We start from the raw sequence: 22,962 nt of genomic DNA on the forward strand, positions 1-22,962 counted from the left end.
GGGACTGTGAGCTGGTGTTTGATACCAGCCTGTTCACAGATTTCTTTGAAACTGGCTGAGATGTACTCTCCTCCATTGTCTGATCTTATAGCAAGTATCTTGCATCCACTTTCCTTCTCCACGAGCCTTTTGAACTTCAGAAATACCATACTAACTTCTGACTTTACCTTCATGAAGAATATCCAACACATTCTGGTTTTATCATCAATGAAAGTAACAAAGTACTTACTGCCATTCAGAGACTCGACTGACATTGGCCCACAAACATCAGTGTGAACCAATTGAAGCCTCTCAGTAGCCCTCCAGTGGTTCTTCCTGAAAGGCAATCTCGTTTGCTTTCCTTCCATGCACACCTTACAGTTCTTCAGTTCTCTGTGCAGTGAAGGCAGCCCCTCGACCATTCCATGTTGCTGCATAAACTTCACCCCTTTGCTGTTGAAATGACCAAGCCTCCTGTGCCAAATCGCTTCCTCATCTTCCTGACTTGACATAGCAACCTGTCTCTCTCTAGAGGGTTGAACGAGAAGCACTTCTCCCTCATGGGGATCTCAAATAGAACCTGTCCTTCAGCATCACCAATCACACATTTCTCATTCTCAAACACAACTTTGTAGCCTTTCTCGACCAACTGACCTACACTTAGCAGGTTTTGGTCTATTTCTGGCACAAGTAGCACACCAGAAATCAATTTGGTGCATGCTGGGCCCTCGAGCATCACATCACCCTTTCCTTCAACAGCTATGAACTCTCCATTTCCAATCCTTACTCTGGACTTTACAGACTTGTCCAGAGTTTTAAACAAAGCTTCATTGTTAGTCATGTGATTAGTGCATCCACTGTCAACCAACCACCCATCCTTTATAGCATTTGAGATAAAGCAAGTCACAACAAAGAGTTGCTCTACCTCAGTACTTGCAGCATTGTGACTGTCTCCTGGTGCTCAGTGTGTTTTTCTTTGCAGATGGCTTCCATGTGTCCAATCTTGTGACACTTCCTGCACTTAACATCCGGCCTTTTCCAACACCTAAAGTGAGCATGACCTTTCTTTCCACAATGCCTGCAGGAACCAGAACTCCACTTCCTCTCCTGATTCCAATTGCTGGTGTTTCCTTGCTTCCCAGCTTCACTTCCAAACTTCTTCTGTTGCTGCCACTTCTTTTGCTTCTCAACAGCATTCCTGTTCACTTTTGCTTGCAGGGCACCCTCAACTGGCTCCTCCTTTCTCATTATTCTTCTCTGCTCCTGTGCTTGCAACGCACTGAGAACTTCAGAAAGCTTCAGATCTGACAATTCTCTAGTATTTTCAAGTGAGGCAATTGTTGCCTCAAACTTCTCAGGCACAGACACTAAGATTTTCTGGACCAACCTTTCATCACTTATGTTGGATCCCAGAATTCTCACTTTGTTCGCAATTTGCACCAGTTTTTCCACATATTCCTTCACTTCCTGCCCTTCCTGCATCTGCAACTTCTCAAACTCCCTCAGCAAATTCAGTGCTTTCATGCCCCTTATTCTCTCGTCTCCTTCATATTCATCCTTCAGATAATCCCATATGGCTTTTGCAGATTCAAGCCTCATGATGCGAGTAAAAATGGCAGGAGAAACAGAAGAGTATAAGCATGACTTAGCTTTGGCCTTTCTAGTAACTCTCTCCTTGTGAATCTTGATCTGGTTGAGAGTAGGATTTGCAGGCAAGGGAGCAACTTCGTAATCTTCCAGCACTGCATCCCATAGGTCTGCACCCTCCATGAAAGCCTTCATCTTCACTTCCCATGTTTGGTAGTTTTCTCCATCAAAAACTGGTGGAGTAATACTTGAGAAACTGGGCATTGCCACTGTCGCATCCATCAACCCTGCCCTTAAGATCCTCTTAATGCTCTGATACCACTGTTAAGAACTTTAACTCTCCTCAACAGGTAACTCTCTTCTTGTGTAATATAAGTCTACTTCTCACACTCAAATGCACTCAGAGATCTGTGGTCTCTATGCACACTAGAATTCTGCAGATTTGGTATCTGCAGAAACTCAGATCAACATACTGAAGGAGAGAGAGAGATAAAGTAAGAAGATGATGAACACTGATTCATTCATGAACAGAACATACATAACACAATGTCTGACATATCCCATACATATAAAGATAACACACTTGGTAGTAACTGCTCTCGGCAAGTTACATTTAAAATTCAAAAAAAAAAAAAAACATCCACTTAACTGTCTACAAGAGACCAACTGACTTCCAATAACCAACCTACAGACAACATAACTAACAGAAAGAAAAAATACAGACAGACATTAACATGGATCAGTGAGTGATCCATCCTTCCAACAAGTAGTTTAGTTTTGATGAATAAAATTTCAAGAGGGTATTTTCTCTATTATCCCAAATTCGGCATTGATTGAATCAACGAATTTGATGCCTATTCCCTAGTATTCGTAGAATCAACATGTTATAGAAGATTGTTTTCTGGCATTCGTGCGCGAATCAACAGATTACAATTGTTCTTTAGTTCCGCTGCGTCAGTTGGTATCAAAGCCGTGTTCGCTCTTGGATCAGCGATGCCACCCCGAAGAACGACTAATCAACATCGTGTTGCGGAGGAGGATGAGCTGTATCGGAGGATCGAGCAAATTATTGATACCCGGCTGGTGTTTAGGCTGGACGTGGTTCTGGATCACCTAATCGAGAGGGTGGGGGCGTTGATGGAGGCCCGACAGGAGGTCGACCAGAGGCACGGCCGAGTCCCTAATCCGACTGCAGACTTGGAGGATGTCGAGTATGATTCCTATTCTGAAGGGAACGCAACTTTGTTTTCCGAAGAGGGTTAGTCTGATGACGCATTTTTTTTAGCGGGAGGCGATGGAGAGCCCGAGTTCGATGAGGAGGATGATGATGAGGGAGATGACAAGGTGACGCGGCGGAACTAAATAACAATTGTAATCTGTTGATTCGCGCACGAATGCCAGAAAACAATCTTCTATAACCTGTTGATTCTACGAATATCAGGGAATAGGCATCAAATTCGTTGATTCAATCAATGCCGAATTTGGGATAATAGAGAAAATACTCTCTTGAAATTTTATTCATCAAAACTAAACTACTTTAGCCCTAGGGCTTACATCGCTTAAATAGGAAAAAACGAAATTGCAACAAATGAAATAAACTTTTTCCTAAAATATGCAAAAAAGCCAAAATAACATAAAATTGCTTGTTTGAGGTCCCAAAATTTTCCATTTGGCTTCAGATGTTGTTTCCCTCAAGACAGGGTCGTCAGAACCTGTTTTTCTCAATATACCAATTTGTCACGTCTTTTGCCGCATCAAAAACATTGAGGCATGTGAGTGGTTGACTAGTGCTTTGCGAGGCCTTGAAGTACCAAATTTGGACCCTAGCTATGCAAACATACGAGCTGTAAGCAGTCTTACCTATGCTTTCGTTTCAGTACTTAGTTGGACAATAGTATCTAGCAGTTTTTTGACATCAATGAGTTGCCACAAGTTCTCTGTTTTCTGAACTGATGAGATTGCTCCATTCACGGAATCATGTAATTATGGCTGTTTTGGATTCCATGAATCTTCTTGAGGAATTTTTTGATAAGGTAGAATGGATCAGATGAACCACATGATTGTCATATTCATAATCAAGGATCCAAGGTTTTCTATCGCATTGTTATTGATATTCTTTTGCTTTGCTGACATCAATATGGACCTAAATGTTGGCCTAATTTCCTATGCATATAAGTTTTTGGAGATAAAGCATAAAGGTTTATTATCCAATTAGCCTGACTAGTTTTTGGTGAAACTGCAATTTCTAATGGATGGAAAGGGAATTGTGGCTCCAGGTCAAGGAAAAGAAAGTTGAATTTGAGAAACTTAAGTCTACATTTGTTCGAAGAGCCACTGAGTTTTTAAGAAACTACTTTGCTAGTTTGGTGGATTTTATGGTAAGTGACAAGAGTTACTTTTCTCAGGTACTTCATTCTGCCCCCATTTCATTCAATCTATGAAATTTTGATTCTTCAGAAACTAACTTTAGTTCTCCAATGTCAAACAGCGGGGACAGTTGAAAAGGCCTGACCACGCTGATTTGCGGTATAAATGCAGAACTTATGCACGCCTCCTGCAACATTTAAAGGTTACATTTGAAATAAAGAAATTTCCTATGTGCTATTGGTATATTTTGCTGTGTTCTTACATTTTGTTCCTGCGTTTTCAGAGTCTTGACAAGAATTGCTTGGCTCCATTGAGAAAAGCTTATTGCAGCTCCCTCAACTTACTTCTTTTGTAAGACCTGATTTTTTTCCCCCTAAAACATGCATACATATACTTATACATACATATGCTGTATATATATATATTATACACGCTGCTTTAAAAAAAAAAATTGAAAGGGGAGCATGGCTCCACGTGGCCTAACATCCTCCCCCTTAGCAACCCCTTTTCCACCGCCTTATCACCCATTTCATTTATTTTTCCCACCTCTCTTTTCTGTTCTGTTCGACTTGGGGAAGAACGAAGAAGAACAGAGGGTGAGAGAGAGAGAGGGCGCTAGAAGGAGTGAACAAAGCTGAGAGCTCGGGAAGCTCACGAAGGAGAAAGAGGACTAAGCTTGGAGTTCTTGATTTGTAAGTTGATTTTCATGACTTAAACATTAGTATTGGTAGGTTTAGGTTTATTTTCAGATCAACTTAGCCTAAGGTCGGGTTTGTTGTCGAACTTATTTGAGGAGGAGAGCCATCTGTGAGTTTCTCCCGGTTAAGGTTATGTTGAAATCAGTTAGTTGAGTTAGTTATATGATCAGAAAGTGGTGCAATTAGCTGGAAATTAGAGTTATTCTTGATGGAAGTAATATGGCAATGGATATTGTTTTGGTTATGGAGTAAAGAGCCGAGCTTGTTCTCCAATGTTTAGCTGTTTTTGCTTGGCCAATCAATATTCTTTAGCCAATTGAAGTGCCTTCGATAATTCACCATATGCCTAGGTATGTGAGATTGATTTTATAGGTTTTATACTATAAGATCATCTTCTTTTGAACTCGCGTTCTTAATTTGATTATGTATTGAGTAGTAAGGACATTTGGCTATTAATTTAGGAAATGTTAGAATAGCTTTTGGGAATTTTTGATGGTGATTTGTAGGGCCGGCAATTCGTATCGTGTCGTGTCTAAACGGGTTCGTGTTATCGAAATCATAACCCGTACACGACACGATTATTAAACGGGTCAGGTTTTGGAAACCCGTACACGACACGGTTATATTCGTGTCAACCCGTACACGACACGTTTAAACCCGTTTATCGAAACGTGTCATAATAGGTACACGAATACACGACACGATTATAACCGGTACCCGGACACGTTTACACAACCCGTTTATCCGATAAACCCGATTACCCGTACATGTTTACACGACCCGTTTATCCGATAAACCCATTTACCCGGACACGTTTACACGACCCATTTACCCGTTCAATCCGGTTACCCGGACACGTTATACAACCTGTTTATCCGTTTATTTCCTCCATGCATTGCACAGTTGCACTGCAGCTCAATAAAATTTCAAACACCATCCAAATTATACTGAAAGCCAAACACAAGTCTCATCCATCAAAGACAAGTCTCACTTCTCAATTATACTAATCCAAATTATACTGAAAGCCAAACACAAATCTCCTCCATCAAAGACAAGTCTCAGTTCTCAATCAACAAAATTTCAAACATTCATCCAATCCATCAAAGACAAGTCCCAGTTCTCAATTTCTGACTTGTAAGATAGTTGATGAACTCGGTAGCTGTTGCAATGGCGCTTCCAGTAATAGCGTCCATTACAATCTTGTCTTTATGATTGTTGCTGGCGAGGGATATCGCCAGCCCTGTCACAACTCCCCCTATCATAGCATTCTTCTGCAATTGAAAACCAGAAACAGGTAAAGTGGGCGAGTTTGTATCCTAATGAAATACCTAAGTGCACATGCCCAAGAAAATCATGTTCTTTTTCAGAAGTTAATCCAATGAATTCAAATGATACGGAAAATTTGTCGAAGCATCATAACTTAAGGAAAAGTTCTGAAAAGCTTACCCAGTCTCTGGTACCCCGGATCCTCTCAACCCCATACTCCATCCTGGCATACACTCTAGCAACAGTTCTTGTTCACCCGTAGAAAGAATTGCAAACAGGATTGATTTCATCCACGGAGGAAGTCCTTAAAAATTTATTGACAGAATTTGCTTGCACGATATTTCCTTACCCCAGTAGGCACCTTCTTTGCGGCACCTTCTTTGCACATCTTCTTCAACTGCATTTGTGCAGTGATCACATCAGTAAAGATAAACTTGTCAACAATCATGTCCACTAAAATTCAGATGCATTAGCAATAAAAATAGCAACACTTTCTTTATTTATATTTTTATAAATTTGGGACAAATGTATCAAGGAATGAATAGTTGGGAAATGAGAAGTCGATTAATTGTACATGAAACCTTAAATATGTTGGATCAGCAGAGCAGCCTTCACAGACAGGACACACACAATTCACTCATCCTTCAGTAACTAGTAACAAGTTCAAACATCATATCAAATACAAATCAAATTAGTAGCTTTGCTCAGCCTTAGGTTACTCATCGAGTGCTCAATCTTGTCGCCAGACAAACTTCCTGCACAAGCGGGTCATCATTCAGCAAGTCGGAAGCTCATACAAATTAACTTGCTCATCAGTTCAACTATGGATGGATCAGATCAAAGCTATTCAATTGCACACAATAGATTCATTGTCTCACCGGTGCCGTCAAACCATTCAGTGAGCAGCAATAAGGATAAATAAGAGTGTAAAGACCTCTTTTAAAGGTGTGGTATGCATCCTCAGCCGCTACTCTGGTGGCTGCCACCTGAGAATTATCCAGCAGTTGAATGGATAAAGATAAAACCGATCGAAATTGACAAAGCAGAATGTGGAGGAGATATGAAGGTAGAGATGAGGGAATGGTTGGGTTGCAACGTACAGCACCGATCTTGAGGAAGCCAAATTCGGCTTCGAGGATCGAGGGCTCTAGGGTCGCGGGCTCGAGGGTCGCAGGGTCGAGTCGAGGTCGCAGTCGAGGGCTCGAGGGTCGCGGCTCGCGGGTTCGTCTTCGTCTGGTCAGCTGGTCTGAGTAGAGGGCTTCGACTCGTGAAGATGAAGGATGAAGGGGGGCGTGTGAAAGTTGAAACCGGGTGGAAGCTCAAGCCTACTGCCTCCGAAATTTCGAAATTAGGGTTAACCTAAGGATATTTTCGTAAATTCAGTTAGATAAACGGGTTAATGGGTTACACGATTACAGTAACACGATTAAACACGGTTAAATAAACAGGTTTAATCGTGTATAATCGGGTTACACGGGTTCAACCCGCTAAGACACGTTTATTAATCGTGTCTAAACGGGTTGGACCCGTTTAACCCGAATATCAAAAATACCCAACCCAAACCCGTTTAACTCCGTGTCGTGTCCATGTCGTGTAATCGTGTCGTATCAAATATTGCCGGCCCTAGTGATTTGTGCTGAAATGTTTGACTGCTGGGGTTCAAGGGCTTTTGGTATTAGTTTTAGTTGGTGTGATAATTAAAGGAAATTGATATTTTGGGGTAGAGCTATTGTTATGTTGACGTGTGGATTAAGGACTCGTTTACGTTTGGATTTATGTTGAATATTGATTAATTGAGTACCGAAAGTTGACTTTCTAGATTTTACTGTAAGAATTCCTTATTTATTGGTTTGATTTTATAAAATAATGGATTTACAAATTTCTTCAATTAATCTATTGAAAAGAAATATAGAGTGGGAATTTGATAAATCTGGCCTTGTGAAACTTCAGATTTTCCTTGTTTTCGAATCCTTTATTGTTAGTCACACTTAAGACATGAGTTGAGCTTGAATTCGGTTCAGTTATTGATAGGTTGGGTGCTAGATATTGCTGGTCTTGCTTTTTAGAAGTTTAGGTAATTTCATTAGAAAAATAAAAAAATAAAATAAAAATCTTAAGAGAATTAAATAATTAGCTATTAGAGTAAACTGGTGATTTATTTCTTATTGGGGTCGAAAAGGGTGTTGTTCGGTACCTTTTTATTAGGAGGAATGAATTATTGGTTAAGGAATATGATTACTTACACTATTCTTGTGCTTATAATCTTATTAATATTCACGTATGGAAATTTATAAGAACTTGTCTCTGTAGTGATAAAAAGAAATATGTCAAGTAGGAGACCTAGAATTAATTCTTTTCGTTTATCTAAGTGCCGTCATCTGAGCTTGTTTGGTTTTGATATTTATTTTTAAGTATGATGAGATTATTTCTTTGTATATTTAGGATATGTGGGTTGATTTAGTTAGTTTGAATTGTTACCTTAATATATATATATATATATATACACGTTATGATGGATCATTAATCTTTATAAATTACCTAGAGTAAGAATCTGATAATAAGAATTTTGTTTCTGCCTCATATGGAGTGTTTGGTGGCTAGTGCTATTAGTGGAGGAAATAATTGTCAGGCATAACTTGTTTTTCAGGCTATACTCATGATTGATAGGAGCTGAGGACATCGATTGTGCACCCTGAAGGTTAAGTTGGTGAAATATTTTTGAGTAGTCGGTGAGTACTTTATTGCATTGTGAAATGATATATATATATATATATATATATATTATGTGAGTACTCTAGTCCCTTGTAAAATGATGTATTATAGTTATATAAACTATTTAGGAAGAATATTGTGATAGTTAGAGATTAAGAAATCGGTCTTGCTATGTTGTATGAATTGACTCGAGAGATATTGCCCTTTTATGTTTATTTTGATATGAGATATGCAGTGTGATTGTATATATTGATTGTGTATGAGATATGTGATGATAATGTGGTACCATTGTAATTTGATTGAGATTGTGCTTGTGTATGATGATATATGAGGTGCGATGGCATAGTTGCAATTGTTTATGCTTGTGATTGTTGTTTGATTATAGCCATGGGACCGCCGATCCGACAGTATATAAATATGACGCTTAGACCATTGATCCGGCGAGATATAAAAAGGGACGCCTAGACCGCTGATCCGGCGGGATACAAAAATGGGCGTCTAGACCGCTGATCCGACGGGATATAAAATGGACGCTTAGACTCCTACCGTCGGAGGATAGTGGGTAGCCCTCGCTTATGAGACATGGATATCGGGAGTTGATGATGATATGAATGAGATGTGCGGGGTCACGGTACCGTCATAACTCAATTGCGAGGAAATGCAACCCTATGCCTATATTGATTGGTTGTGTTCTGTATTGTTTGTCTAGTATGATTGTTGGAGATGTGATGATTGTTGAGATTGCTGGAGATATGATGATTGTTGAGATTGTCTGAAGTTATTTTGTGAAAGTCGTGTTGTTGCTAGAGTATGATCTGTCAAGCTATTGTGTTAAGAGTTGCTATGAAACACTAATGAATGAATATTTGAAGTTTATGTGATATTGCATATTAGAGAAATGGTTGGAAGAGTTGTGTGTATTTGTTAGTAGGACTTAAGTTTAGTTATTATATTGGATAAAATTAATTTTTATTACATATGTATATATATAATATATACCACGTATATATGCGGGTAAGCTGATCGCTGGATTGAATGTGATTGTATTATTTATTTGAATATTTGGTTATTTACAATTAAATATTTATTTAATAATAATTCATTTTGTTTTGGAATATAGTACTCACTGAGATACAGCTCATACTTTGCATATGTTTTTCAGATGAGTTAGGAGCTAGATTAGCAGCACGGGAGAACTCTTTTGATATTAGGGATCAGCTCGGAGGACTAGGTAGGAACCTTAGTTATTTGATAAGTATTTTTTGTATAGAGTGCATTTGAATATGTTACGACATGAAATTTTTATTTAGTTTGGTTTAGTGATTGATTGAGAAAAGAAAATTATTCTCTTTTGAGATGTATATACATATTAGAGCTTACCAGATTGGTTTTATATTTTTGGGAGTTTATGTAAAGCCAGTTTTAGGTGAATAGTTAGGTGGTAATAGATATTGAGGAAATATAGGGAAAATCCAGTTGAAATTTCGGGTCGTGACAATTTTGTAGGGAGATAAGACATAGCTGCTCATAAATTTAGTTCCTCATCTTATGCGTGTCACCTCATCCATCTATTCTGCTTATCGTATTTTCTCTTGCCTCTTCTGGAGCATTTTTTTCTTGATTTGCTTGATCGTATGGTATTGTGATTATATATTACTAGTGATAATTGATTGTCTGCTCTTGGAAATGTGATCTGGCAATCCAAAAGTATTGTGACATATCTTGCAGTTCCATAAAATTCTGTTAAAATTTTATGTCAATATAATATGTTAATTCTTGAGATTGTTTTCTGGTTAAATTCTTTTTATCTCAAATGCTGTGAACTATGATACAAGAAAGTCTACGATTTACTGAGTTTGCTGACATTCTAATGTGCCACAGAGGATATTTTCATACAGGAGGGACTAATTGTAATAGTATCTGAGATATTCATGATCATCTACAGGCACGTGAGTTTGCAAATGAGCTTCGTGCTAGTACAAAAGCATCGAGGAATCCGACAGTCTGGCTTGAAGGTTCAACAGGCTCCAGTCAAAGTGTGAACAATTCAGACACCTCTACCGTTTCTGAGGACTATGCGAAGATGCTTACCATTTTCATCCTACTCCTTGTGAATGAGGTTAACTTTTTGCTCGCATACATTTATTTGGGGTCCTTATTTTATCTATCTGATTTTGGCCATTAAGGAAAACTTCATGGTTTCTCTGCAGAGCTCTTTCTTTGCCCACTTCATGTGCTTTGAGGTTCCTACACTTGTTCCACCAGGGGGTGTTAGTAATGGTACTAAAAATGGGGCTCATGGTGATGATGATGATGATTTGGGCATCATGGATATAGATGATGATGATGATGGTAAAGCTGGTAAGAATTTTTTTTTTTTTCAGACAAAGGCTCAAGTATGAGTATGGTCAATTGAGGGGGAAAAACACAATTATTTAGTCTATGATTATATTTTGTGGTGTCACGTTTTGATGGCAATATCATATTTTCTTCTTTAGGCAAAAGCTCTGCTGAGCTGGAAGCACTTAATGAATCACTTCAAGAGTTGCTTGATGGTATCCAAGTGAGTCTTCTATAGTTCATATTACATTCCACTAGTTTATGTAGGACAAAATTATTCCATTCTGAATCTTCCAAGTGGAAATCTAATTAGTTTTGTGCAACCACTTGAGTCCGCCATAAAATTGTGATATTAAGCTTGCATGCTTACTGTACTCCCTCTCTTGCATCGGACCAGACATCTGTGGTGAGATGCACTTCTAACTTTTATATATATATGTCCTTGTGCTTTTGGTTTATTGTGGGAGATAGAAATAATGCTTCCTCCATACACATAAAGATCCTGGATTTTCTTGATGGAAGAGAAATCTGATTCTGGATTAAGTGGGATTAGCATTGGGATTTCGAACTTTTCCTGGTCAGTTGGATAACTTAGCCACCCATTGATCATTTTTTGCATTTCATTTTTTGATTGAAATTTCGTAACTAATGAATGAATAATAAATCTGCTATGTACTCCTTTGTTAATTGAAACAAAAAAAATAGTTTCTCTAAATCTGAGAACAGGGAAGTGGATTCAATATTACTCTAGTCTTCATTAGAATTGGTTCATAATGCATCACCACTCTTGTTGATTCAGTGCTTTCTTCCCAGATTTGCAACTCTGGCGACACGCATGGAACAGTACATTCAAGGGCAATCAAGGGATCTAGTTGATCAGGCATATTCTAAGTTTGTGAGTAAATCATCTGAGCTGTTTTACTTATGCTGTCATGTACCAGATTGTATGTGCCATTTGCAATATCCCAAGGGAAGACAATCTTTCATATAGCCATAATAGGGTCACAGCAGTTGGTTTGAGGTCTGCGTAAGTTCTTGTCTAGTGGCATATCTGAAAAGTACTTACATGCGGGTATGGTTGGACAGGTCAACATAATGTTTGTGACATTGGAGAAAATTGCTCAAGCTGACCCAAAATATGCAGATATAGTTCTTCTAGAGAATTATGCGGCATTTCAGAACAGGTGCTTGTTTTATAATCCATGTTTTGTGGCCATGGCTTGTATCTCTTCATTTGATTTCTTCAAGGCAGAATAATTTATTTGACTGAAAGTGAGTTACATGCAGCTTGTATGATTTAGCTAACGTTGTACCTACCCTAGCCAAGTTCTATCATCAAGCAAGTGAAGCTTATGAACAAGCTTGCACCCGTCATATCAGCACGATCATTTACTATGTGAGGCTCCATCTATCCTCATACCATCTATTTCGTTCATGTGCTTCTGTGACCAGCTCCAGGACAATACAGAACCCGACTTATATTGGATGTTGTAAATTAGAAATTGTGAACCAGAACCTTTTAGAGATTGGTAGTATGTTAAGAACCTTTCTGGGATTTGAACTGGTTTAGACCAGTGGGAAACATCAAATGAGATGAGTTCTCTAAAAGTTAGTCATTTTGGACTGGTGTGAGTGCTTTAGTGAAATGAGTTTTCTAAAAGTTAGTCATTTTGGACTGGTGTGAGTGCTTTAGTGAAAGGAATCAAAATCGTGTGCACAAGAAGATCTATCTTGCTTTCTTGAAGATGGGATCTTAATGCCTTCATGCCTGGACTACTCAAGCATGTTTTGTCCATTGTCGTCTTTGTAAAGAATATTATCAAACTGATGAAGATATTATGGTTGTTAACATACAACTGTAGTAGTTGATCTAAGATTGTCTTTAATATTCGAGCTCTCTCAGAATCACCAGTCATTCTGACGAAGTTGTCTTCTGCAGCAATTTGAAAGGCTTTTTGCATTTAATCGGAAGATTGTACACAATTCCTCCTGAAGAGGTTAGTATGTGAAATTTGGTTGGTCAATCTTGTAAATTCCTTACCTCCATCTTCAGTGCCTTCTCACTGATTTGGCTGGTTTTGGCTCTCCATGCGATTTCAGATTCCTTTCCAACTTGGTCTATCAAAGATGGATCTTCGGAAGATGTTAAGATCCAGTTTATCTGGTGTAAGTTGGTCGACGCCCTGCTGCCCTGCATTTGATTGTGAACTTTAGTTTTGTCAGAAATCCTTAGCTTTGTTTCCGTAGGTTGACAAGTCCATCAGTGCAATGTACAAGAAGTTGCAGAAGAACTTAATGTCCGATGAACTATTGCCTTCTTTATGGGACAAATGCAAGGTATTCCTTCCTCCTCTTCCTAGAGCTTGTAGTAGTGTGATTTGGGCAATTTTATTGGTTGAAACGCGGGTATCTAACAGTGGGGGACTCGTGCTTCTTTTGGCAGAAGGAGTTTTTGGACAAGTACGAGAGTTTTTGATCCATCTTTTCTTTTACCCTTCAGGAGATCAGAAATTGGCAGCAATTGGGATCCGCGTATCTAGTTGGATAACTTATCATGGTTTGGCTCTGAACGTCACCACAGATCTGACTCCCTTTCAGCGGATTGTTCCATGTGGGATACAAGACCGAGGAGTTGGAAGCTTAAAGGGCCTTCTGAAGGAGAATTCACAATCTGAGCAAAGGGGGCACCTTCAGATGATGGTGAACTGATTCATATTACCTATAATTCTCTGATTAGAGAATTTTCAGAAGTTTTTCAGCTCGAAGTTCGTCAGAGATCCACCTCCTCATCAAGCATGTTAAAGAGAGAAGCACAACTCAGTTAACTAGGGAAAGCGTTTCTCTGTATTAATTTTACGGGATATTCTGGTAAACCTCTTCGGTGCTGAATAGGGGTGAGTTCTGCCACATATTGGTTTGTAGTCTAATACACACATGTACCAATCCAATTTTGAGCCCAGTAATATATCAGCCCCGTATTACTATATGTTTCCTTCGTGTTTTTCAATTCCTAACAAATTCCTAGATAGCTGGTGTGGTGCCTGAAGTCCTGAAGATTGCTTATCGAAACAGAACAAGATCAGAGCTTGGAGACCGAAGTTCATCTGTTAGATTGTCAGGGGGCTAAGGTTAAGAGGGGAGGCTTGTCATTAAGGTCTGTCTATTGAACCTTTTTTCTACTTGTTGGGATAGAATTAGTGACAGCCTGTGGATTTCGGGTAGAAAACTGTCCAAGAAGATAGATGCATGAATACCCTATGAAGACTGAAGATGCGCATAACCGGAGCAGATAATAGTTTACATGGATATACCTTACAGTGTCAGGATATCCCTTATGTTTTACATCTCCAAGAAGATATATGCATGTATCACGTATATAAATATACCTTCATTTTGCCAACAATGATACAAGATGGGTCTGACGTACATATATAGTCTCAAGCACATAGACTCCACAGAAACAGCTAGCCCTGTATCAATACTAAAAATCTCAATAGCAATTGCTTACACATAGTGCAACTAAGCAAACATTACTTAAGCACATGACAGGTCACAAGAAGATCAATCACGACCATCATTTTCTTTACATACAATGATTATAACTACAGCAAGCACAATGATCGACGGTTATTATTGACCTCTAGCATGAAACAACCACTATAGCTCATGATTGGTTTGAAATTTCTCGTGACTGAATGATTTGTCTACCCAAAAGTCCTGGGCCTGATGCATTTACTGATTATACACGTGTTTGGGAATCCGAGGAGTGATGAGAACTTCGAGAGGGGTGGCCTTGAGATTGGTCAGCCCCATAGCTTCCTCCATGTCAACTGCCTCATCCCCCGGCGTCCAAACATCGAAAGCATGAAGAAAAGAAGCGAGGGCAAGGCCTACCACCTGGAGGCTCCATGAGATTCCGGGGCACATCCTCCTCCCACTTCCAAAAGGTATGAGCTCGAAGTTTTGTCCCCAAACGTCGATGTTCTTGTGGGTGGTCAGGAACCTCTCAGGGCTGAACTCGGACGGGTTGGGCCAAACACGTGGGTCATGCTGTATCTTATATAGGTTCAGTATAAGTTGGGTTCCCTTCGAGATGAAGTACCCCGAAACATTACAATCCTCCATGGCCTCATGAGGGAGGGATAGGGGCGCGGCAGGGTAGAGCCTTAAGGTTTCCTTGATGACAGCATGGAGGTAAGATAGGTTGTTGAGGTCCGATTCATTCACTTGCCTGTCCCTCCCGATCTGGATGTCGAGTTCTTGCTGGACCTTCTGGAGGATTTCCTTGTTATTGAGCAATAAAGAGAGGGCCCATGTCATGGTTACTGTTGTAGTATCTGAGCCAGCTAAAATCAGTGCCTACAGCAAATATGTATGCAATATTACACTCACATTGCACGGACACAAACACAAGAGAATGTTGTGTTTGCTCTTCACATCGTTTATGTTTTACCAAGAAAATGATATATATGCGTATTATTTTTTACCATGCATGTAGCTTTGTTCATAGTATCAGAGTCGCAACTGCCGATCTCGCCATCATCTTCATGGATAGATAATAGAGCATCCATGAAATCCTGCTCACTCTTTTCTCCACCAGTGTTGAAGTTCCTCCTAGCCTTGTGCTCGTCCAACCATCGTTGCACCATCTGGTCGAGCTCCTCGGAAGTCCTCTTCATGTCCTTCTCGTGGCCACCCAAGTCGAGCCACCTCAGGAGAGGGAACCCATCAGCCACCACAAATCTCCCAATGAGCTTCATGTACTTTCTCAAGACCTCTCTCTCCTCGTCGGCTTCACCATGATTATTAAGTCGCCTCCCGACAATCGTCCTTAACATTATGTTCACACTTACGTCCGAGAACCACCTTTTCATGTCCATTAATAAAGCTCCAACAGTCATCGCTGCACTGGTGCTACTGTAATTTATGTTCTTTCTCTGGTATTCCTCATTTAGGTTCCTGATCGAGCTGAGGACCTCGGACTCACGGACTAGCCTGAGGAGCCCAATCTGTTGGTTGGAAAGAAGCTTGAGGGTCAAAATCTTTCGCACATGGCGCCAGTACGGGCTGTATGGGCTGAGGCCAACCATCGCATAGTTGTAGGTCATGACCTCCGCGCTTACAGACTTGGGCCGAGTGGCGAAGGCCCGGTCATTGGTGGTGAGGCAGTCCTTGGCAAGTTCCCAAGTGCTCACCACCACAGCAGAGCGGAGGCCCAACCTGATGGTGAAGATCGGGCCATACTTGTCAGCCATCTGGGCCAGGACCAGGTGAGCAGGCAGGGGACCGCCCAAGAGGTGGAGATGGCCAAGCAAGGGCCATGTACTGCCTGCATCAGGGACTGTTTTCGTGCCCCCGGCTGATTGCTTCTTGCTGTCATCTCCTTTCCTAGTAATAAGACTTGTTATAATGTAAAGGATTGACATGACTACGGCACAGAAAGTGATGAGAAGGATGGGCGCTGAGAGAGAGAGATGAGCTGAAACCTCCATGAATGACAAGACTGTTCTTTTTGATGATTACAGCCACCACAATCGGTCAGATCAGGCAATAGAGAGTGGAGAAGAAGGGCTTTTAGTGTACCTATAATCACTACCTTATTACTGTTATATACTATGATGAAGTTGCCAAGAAAAGTCAGAACGGGCACTCGAATGTTTGAGGGAGGATTGCTACAAGTGTTGAACATTGTAGCCAAAAAGAAGACTACAAGATTTCCGAGCTACCATTCCTGATATAACGGCTAACTAATAGTCCAATCCATCGACATCTTATCTCGGTTCCAATGATGGAGACTCGGTGCTCTTTCACTGGAACGATTCTTGTAGTGAGACAAAATTTGCTCTCTGGAATCTGATATTTTCACCGACGGATAATGATTCCAGACCAGAGGAAATAACCCACTCATGAAATCCAACGATGATTTGCACTTTGGACCACGATATATATATATGTACCTTAATTTTGTCCCGATACTGATAGGATGGATCCTACATATAGAGAGAGACAAAGATACAGAAAAAAGAGACCCCACTTTTCGATTCTGCAAATATTCAGGAAAAGCAATTAATTGGGGGAGATTTTAGGGTAGAATCCACTAAAATAATTGCACCAATAAATTACTAAAAATATAAAATAAAAATTAAGTGTTTTACTAAATATTGAGTAAACTTCTTTGAAATCTGTGTATATTATTTCGGGACTTACGTAATTTATTTTGAATTTGTTTACTTTACATTCTTTGTTAGTAAATTATTAAAACTTAAGTAATTTACTACCAATTGAATTAATTTACTTTAATTGTATAGTGGAAGTGATTGCACTACAGATCTTCCCATATTCTGACTGTAAAACTCAAGCAAGCAATAACGTTATTCAAGCACACATAACAGGTTACAAGAAGGTTAGTCACTTTAGTTCGGGCCAACGTCGAGATGATAATAAGACAAAGCAGTTTATTTGCGCGAAACTCCTTTGACGCGGCGCAACTACTTGTAATACATGTGTTCGGGAACCCGAGGAGAAATGAGAACTTCGTGAGGGGTGGCCTTGAGATTGGTCAGCCCCACAGCTTCCTCCATGTCAACTGCCTCGTCCCCCGGCGTCTGAACAATGAAAGCATGAAGGAAAGAAGCGAGCGCAAGGCCAATAACTTGAAGGCCTAGTGAGATTCCAGGGCACATCCTTCTTCCGCTCCCGAAAGGTATGAACTCGAAATTTTGTTCAGAATGGTTAGGGATATATTAATTTAAGGCGCGGTGTGAAAGAGAGAAAATACACAAAGAACAGGCCAGCCGCCATAACAGTCGCAACCTCGTCGATGTCGACCGTTTTTCATCCACAGGACACTAAGGACTAGCCGCCATAACAGTCTCTCTCTCTCTATCTCTCTCTCTCTCTCTCTCTCTCTCTTCCCATCTGTTTCTTCTTCGACTGCCCAGCGCAAAACAGAACAAGAAAAGAAAGCGGCAGAACAGACCAGAGGAAGAAAAGAAGGCAGCATAACATAACAAAGGAAAAAAGAATGAATGTTTGAAGAATGAATGTCGTCCGGTCTCACAATTTTTCATCCACAGGAAACTAAGGATCGCCGAGGAAGTCTCAAGACCGTTTGGATTAGGAGGGGTCATTTGTTCCCGGGACGATCTATCGGACCCCAGGATCGTAATATTTTTCTAAATCCACTTGCTACGTTACCAATGGCCATTGTCCATTTCTTCTTCCCACCGGCGGGCCCCTCCTACCAGTCCTATCCATTGACTGAAATTGCGATCTTGTCGTTCATTACAAAGCTTCTTTTCTCTTTTCCAGGTGAAACATAAATCTTTCGATTTTCAATTCTTTCCACACAAGATTTGTCCGCCAGTCTTCTCCTGCATTTGGAAGCAAGTAAACATCAAGGATCTCTAGCAGTCCATAAGGTAGGTCGTGTGTTAGGTCATGTATATTTCATTCAAGCATACGCAATAAAGGAAGCGAGGGACTGCTGGTGCATGGAACCAAGCAATGATGCTCGGCTTGTGATAACTCTTTATATTAGAGTTATTTTCTCCGTTAATGAGCAAATATTGGTGCTAAGTCTTTGACTGTTGTTTATGTTCTCGTTAGTTTTTTAGGTCAAGTTTAGTGTTGTAGGAGGTGTTTAATCTTTAGCTCGTATTTTGAAGATTTTGGTACTCATGGAAATGTATATTTGTATTTGATAGGAGCATCTGAATGAAGGATCGTGGCTGCACTCGCCATAGTTGCAACCGTTACAATTTGGAGTCACGACTCTGGTCTATAAATCAAGGGCAGAAGATTTGGAGTCGCAACTTTCGCGTTTATACAGTAGCGACTCTAAACAGTCTGTCATCCTATTCAAGAACTGACCTTCTTGTTTCGAAAGTCAAAACTTGTAGGCCACATTTTTGTGATCAATTGGCCAACTTGTAAATAAGCCCTTCATTGATTAGGGTAAAGACAAGGTAATTATTATGTGGCCTATATATGTATAGATGGAAGGAAGAAGGGAAAGATAAGGAGATACACATCTCTCTCTTTTTCTCTCTTTTAACGTTAGAAGGAAAGAAGAAAAAGGGGAGTTGCTGCAAAAATAGAGCAAGAGAGAGCTGAGCAGCAGAGGAGAAAAGAAGGAGGAACCAAGCTCAAGCCAAAGAGGAGGAGAACCGGCAACGAGTCGAGACATCGACTCCTTCGAGTTTCTTCTTTCCTTACCAATCTTCTATTCTCTCGTTTAACATGTTGAAAACTTTTGAGATGACGTATTTTGTGAGCATGAACTAAGCTCTTCTTCTAGGGAATCGATAGAACTCGATGTTTGTCTAACCTCATGATACTCTCTCGATCGTATTGTTGAATGTATATATGTAATTAATTCATCCCGTTCTTAATACGTGTGAATGAATAATCTTAGTGAACTCGATGGAGTGAGCTACAACTTAAATAAGGGGTGGAGTAGCCTTTGTTCGATCTTGACTAGACAATAGTCGGGTTGTTTCACAAGTATCGATAGAAATATATGTGCTTGTCTTAGGCACCCACAATCGGGATTGGAGCTTAATGAGTTTATTGCAACTTTGATTCTTGTAGACATATTGTCACGACCCGAAAATTTTAGCAACATTTTTACTAAAATTCTAAAATTTTCTAATCGAATATTAATGCTAAGTAAATTATAATATTTCTTTCACGAAAAGTGATAAATATATATAGAAAATCATAGATTTCTAAAAGGATAAATATAGCATATTTCTTACAACATCCCACGATTAGTTAAACAAAATCTTTCGGGTCGTAACTTATTACAAGTACTATATACATAGCTCTAATACCTCTAAAACATAAAGTTCTAGCTAACTATCTACCATGCCGAACCCCCATATCAAAATGATTCTCCCGCGCAGCCTCTAACTCATCTGAAAAATAATATGCAGAGTGTGAGCTGCATATTAGTGAGCACGATATTCCGATGTAAAATGACGAATTAAATAAATATTTGTCTTGAATCAAACAATATATATGCATGTATAAATATCAGCACATTAGAGTTCACCAATAATTCCTCCATATCACCAGGTATATATATATATATATACATTGATACATATTAGTCATATCCAATATACTAACCCAACAAAAGTTCCATTAGCAAATACACACAACTCTTCCAACCATTTCACTAATATCCAATACCACTTGAACATTAGACAAGATATCCAATCAAATTCATACCATAAAAATATGCTTTTCAATATCAAATAATTTCAGAGAGACAATACATAACACAATCAAACAACGTAATCATAGGATTATATTTCCTTAGACTGAGTTTTGACGGTACTGTAACCTCACATAATTCAATCCACGCCTCCATAATTCCAATATCGCCTCTCATACGCGGGGGCCACCCATCATCAAACTCTAACTAGCGTCCGTCTTATATCTTGTCGGATCAGCGGTCTAAAGTCCAATTTATATTCCGTTGGGTCAGCGGTCTAGCGTCCAATTTATACCCCGCCGGGTCAGCGGTCTAGTGTCCTTTTTATATCCCGCCGGATCAGCGATCTAGCGTCCAATTTATATCCCGCCGGATCAACGGTCCAATGACTATAACAACAAACAAATATCGTCAGCATAGCTCAATCAATTTGCAACATAGACCCTTTAATATCACATTACATGCTTTAACGATGACATTAAAATTATTTATACATAATCAATTTATACCATCCATACTTCTTGAAGGATCACATAACTAAAGCTCCTGCAATCATCGCGTGCCTCTTAAAAGGAAGTTGCATAATTTCAAACAAGTAAATCATAACACCACAAATAATATCTCTCAAAATAATTTATTCTTCCAATTTCCATTAAGTAAATCATCTCAATGATCCTATTTAATATATATATATATACACACACACATTTATTTCTATATATACGCCATTTGACGAGGGAATAGAGTACTCGCCTAATTTTCCAAAATATTTCATTGGGTTCTAACCTTTGGAATGCATGGTTTTGGTCTCCACCATCCCTATCAATTATAAATGTAACAAGAAACCAATTTCAAATGCACATAATCGAACTATTATATCATTAATTATACTCCTTTCCTGTACATTAGTTCCTCCCCCCCCGGGGAAAATACAGACTGCATATATACAAGCTAGTTCTCCATTTCAATAAGACTTAAAAAAAAAAAAACTTCCATGAAAAAGTCCATGGCTAATCTCTACTATGGTTCTATAAGAATACACTCCAATAATCTATTTACAGTACCTTATCTCAAACAAATCTAAGGAAAATGCTTCTTGCAATAACCAACCAAATCAATATCCAGCTTGCAAATTTCAACACCATCAATGTAGCCTAGCTTAGCTCACTAAACGTTCAAATGTGCTAGTCTAAGTTATTCCATCAATTTCTCTATTTTACTCATCCAACTAACTTCTTGCTTCTAAATCCATAGCAAGGACACAATCAAATAAATGAAGCTCACTCAAGAAGAATTGTCAACATACCTAAGCTAGCCTGTAATCTAATTCGATGCCGCTAAGCATTTGCCCATTTGATGCCCTTCTACTTCCAGCTCCGATACTTCCGTTTGCTCTGTTTTGCTTGCCCCTTTTTTCTATCCTCTTTTTCTTCTTCATCCTTGAATGTGCTCTATTCCGGGCTCTCTGTTCCTCACTCCCTTTCGCTCTCTCCTTCAGCTCGCTCGCTCACTCCCTCTCTCTCTCTCTCTCTCTCTCTCTCTCTCTCTCTCTCTGTGCTCAATTTCCTTTCCCTCGATACTTCTTTCTCTTTCGCATAGAACACTCTTGCTCCCTTCCTCATTTCGGTCCTTCCTCTCTTCCTCATCTTCGGGTGAGCTCCATCCTGAACTCTCCCCTTCCGTCTCGCTCTGCCATAATCTCCCGAAATTACTCTCTCTTTGGTTGTTTCCACGCTACTTCCCCTTCTTCCAAAAACAGACCAAAACACGATAAAAACAAAGGGAAGAGGCGGTGGAAATAATAATGGGCTCGAGGTAAAAGTATTGGGGCCTTATGGGCTTAATGATTCCAAGCCCACACTAATATATCAGCCCATTAGCATTTTTTTCTCGTTTCAAGTCACCTGCATTATAATTATATGTGTATATATATATATATATAAAAGTCAACGGTGTCAACCAGCAGCAATATAGATATTTTATATACATATATATATATATATAATACGTATAACATATGTGATTAGGTATATTTGTGTCGAAATTGCCAGATTTCACACATAGAGATTCTTGTTTAAATAGATGTATCCCCTAGGCAATTTGAAAGATACATAGGAGAGAATTTGGAATCTCGAGGCAGTACATCCGGTCATTCAAGAATATGAGAAGGAGAATATAAGTGAAGTTAAGACAACATTGAGGGAAATCGAGACCCTAGACTTTATCGTCTTTGATTCACGATAATCGAGTTAGATAGTGTTAGCTAGTTAGTGCTTTCCTTTAACTTAACATCTCACAAATCAATTTGCTTGACAATTATAGAGGTGTGATAATTTTAGTGTTTAGCAAACTTATTAGATCAACTCCTCGTGAGAACGATACTCAACTCATCCCTTTATTACTTGCACGACTTGTGTACTTGCGGGAGACAACAGCTTGGCACATTCATGGTTAGGACCCTTCCGTGGTGCACGAGTGACCCCATTCGTTGGATAACAAGGAAAATGTTGCTTGACATTATATGACGGGATATTCCAATAACCTGATCTGCCACAAGCTGATATCATGGTCTACTGCATCTAACATGTTCCCGGATAAATATTGACCACAACATAACGTTTCTTCATGTTATTTGCTGTTTCATCGAATGTTCCAATTCCTATGAAAAGACTCCGAGACATCCTTGCCCATTGAAACATTAGCTAGACTGTTGAAACTATCGCCCATTGAGACTTCCTGGACTAGGGTCAATTTATATATATATATATATATATGCTTATGGACCTTAAAACA

At 39.5% G+C, this 22,962-nt stretch overlaps 1 protein-coding gene, 4 long non-coding RNA genes and 1 pseudogene across 10 annotated transcripts; 3 read left to right on the top strand and 3 right to left on the bottom strand.

The window, feature by feature from the left end:
• Nucleotides 1-3,862: 3,862 nt before the first annotated feature.
• Nucleotides 3,863-4,415, top strand: LOC116213339. The gene is made up of 3 exons (XR_004158068.1): nucleotides 3,863-3,971; nucleotides 4,055-4,135; nucleotides 4,217-4,415. It is a non-coding gene; the product is annotated as an uncharacterized LOC116213339 (long non-coding RNA).
• A 1,135-nt stretch (nucleotides 4,416-5,550) lies between these two features.
• LOC116213333 lies at nucleotides 5,551-7,249 on the bottom strand. The gene is made up of 5 exons (XR_004158067.1): nucleotides 6,998-7,249; nucleotides 6,832-6,883; nucleotides 6,247-6,294; nucleotides 6,078-6,144; nucleotides 5,551-5,902 (listed from the first exon to the last, which is right to left on the bottom strand). It is a non-coding gene; the product is annotated as an uncharacterized LOC116213333 (long non-coding RNA).
• Nucleotides 7,250-9,617: 2,368 nt separating this feature from the next.
• Nucleotides 9,618-13,658, top strand: LOC116202694 (annotated as a pseudogene).
• A 657-nt stretch (nucleotides 13,659-14,315) lies between these two features.
• On the bottom strand, nucleotides 14,316-16,602 carry LOC116213320 (cytochrome P450 CYP82D47-like). Of its 2 annotated transcripts, none has more exons than XM_031548212.1 (2): nucleotides 15,437-16,602; nucleotides 14,316-15,233 (listed from the first exon to the last, which is right to left on the bottom strand). In XM_031548212.1, exons 1-2 carry the CDS (start codon nucleotides 16,439-16,441, stop codon nucleotides 14,682-14,684), a joined length of 1,557 nt encoding a protein of 518 aa, XP_031404072.1. In that variant the 5' UTR covers nucleotides 16,442-16,602; the 3' UTR covers nucleotides 14,316-14,681. The 2 variants fall into 2 exon arrangements, with proteins under 2 accessions (XP_031404072.1, XP_031404068.1); XM_031548208.1 differs by having other exon boundaries at nucleotides 14,316-15,308; nucleotides 15,437-16,589.
• A 732-nt stretch (nucleotides 16,603-17,334) lies between these two features.
• On the top strand, nucleotides 17,335-19,342 carry LOC116193669. Of its 4 annotated transcripts, none has more exons than XR_004154329.1 (3): nucleotides 17,335-17,652; nucleotides 18,026-18,370; nucleotides 18,656-19,342. It is a non-coding gene; the product is annotated as an uncharacterized LOC116193669 (long non-coding RNA). The 4 variants fall into 4 exon arrangements; XR_004154328.1 differs by having other exon boundaries at nucleotides 17,339-17,652; nucleotides 18,261-18,370; XR_004154330.1 differs by lacking the exon at nucleotides 17,335-17,652 and having other exon boundaries at nucleotides 17,663-18,113; nucleotides 18,261-18,370.
• Nucleotides 19,343-19,655: 313 nt separating this feature from the next.
• Nucleotides 19,656-21,911, bottom strand: LOC116197607. 2 transcript variants are annotated; one of them, XR_004155066.1, is made up of 2 exons: nucleotides 21,476-21,911; nucleotides 19,656-19,867 (listed from the first exon to the last, which is right to left on the bottom strand). It is a non-coding gene; the product is annotated as an uncharacterized LOC116197607 (long non-coding RNA). The 2 variants fall into 2 exon arrangements; XR_004155067.1 differs by lacking the exon at nucleotides 19,656-19,867 and adding an exon at nucleotides 20,011-20,558.
• Nucleotides 21,912-22,962: the final 1,051 nt, after the last annotated feature.

The sequence above is a fragment of the Punica granatum genome, chromosome 1 (assembly GCF_007655135.1).
Source record: "Punica granatum isolate Tunisia-2019 chromosome 1, ASM765513v2, whole genome shotgun sequence".
Taxonomy (NCBI): Eukaryota; Viridiplantae; Streptophyta; class Magnoliopsida; order Myrtales; family Lythraceae; genus Punica; species Punica granatum.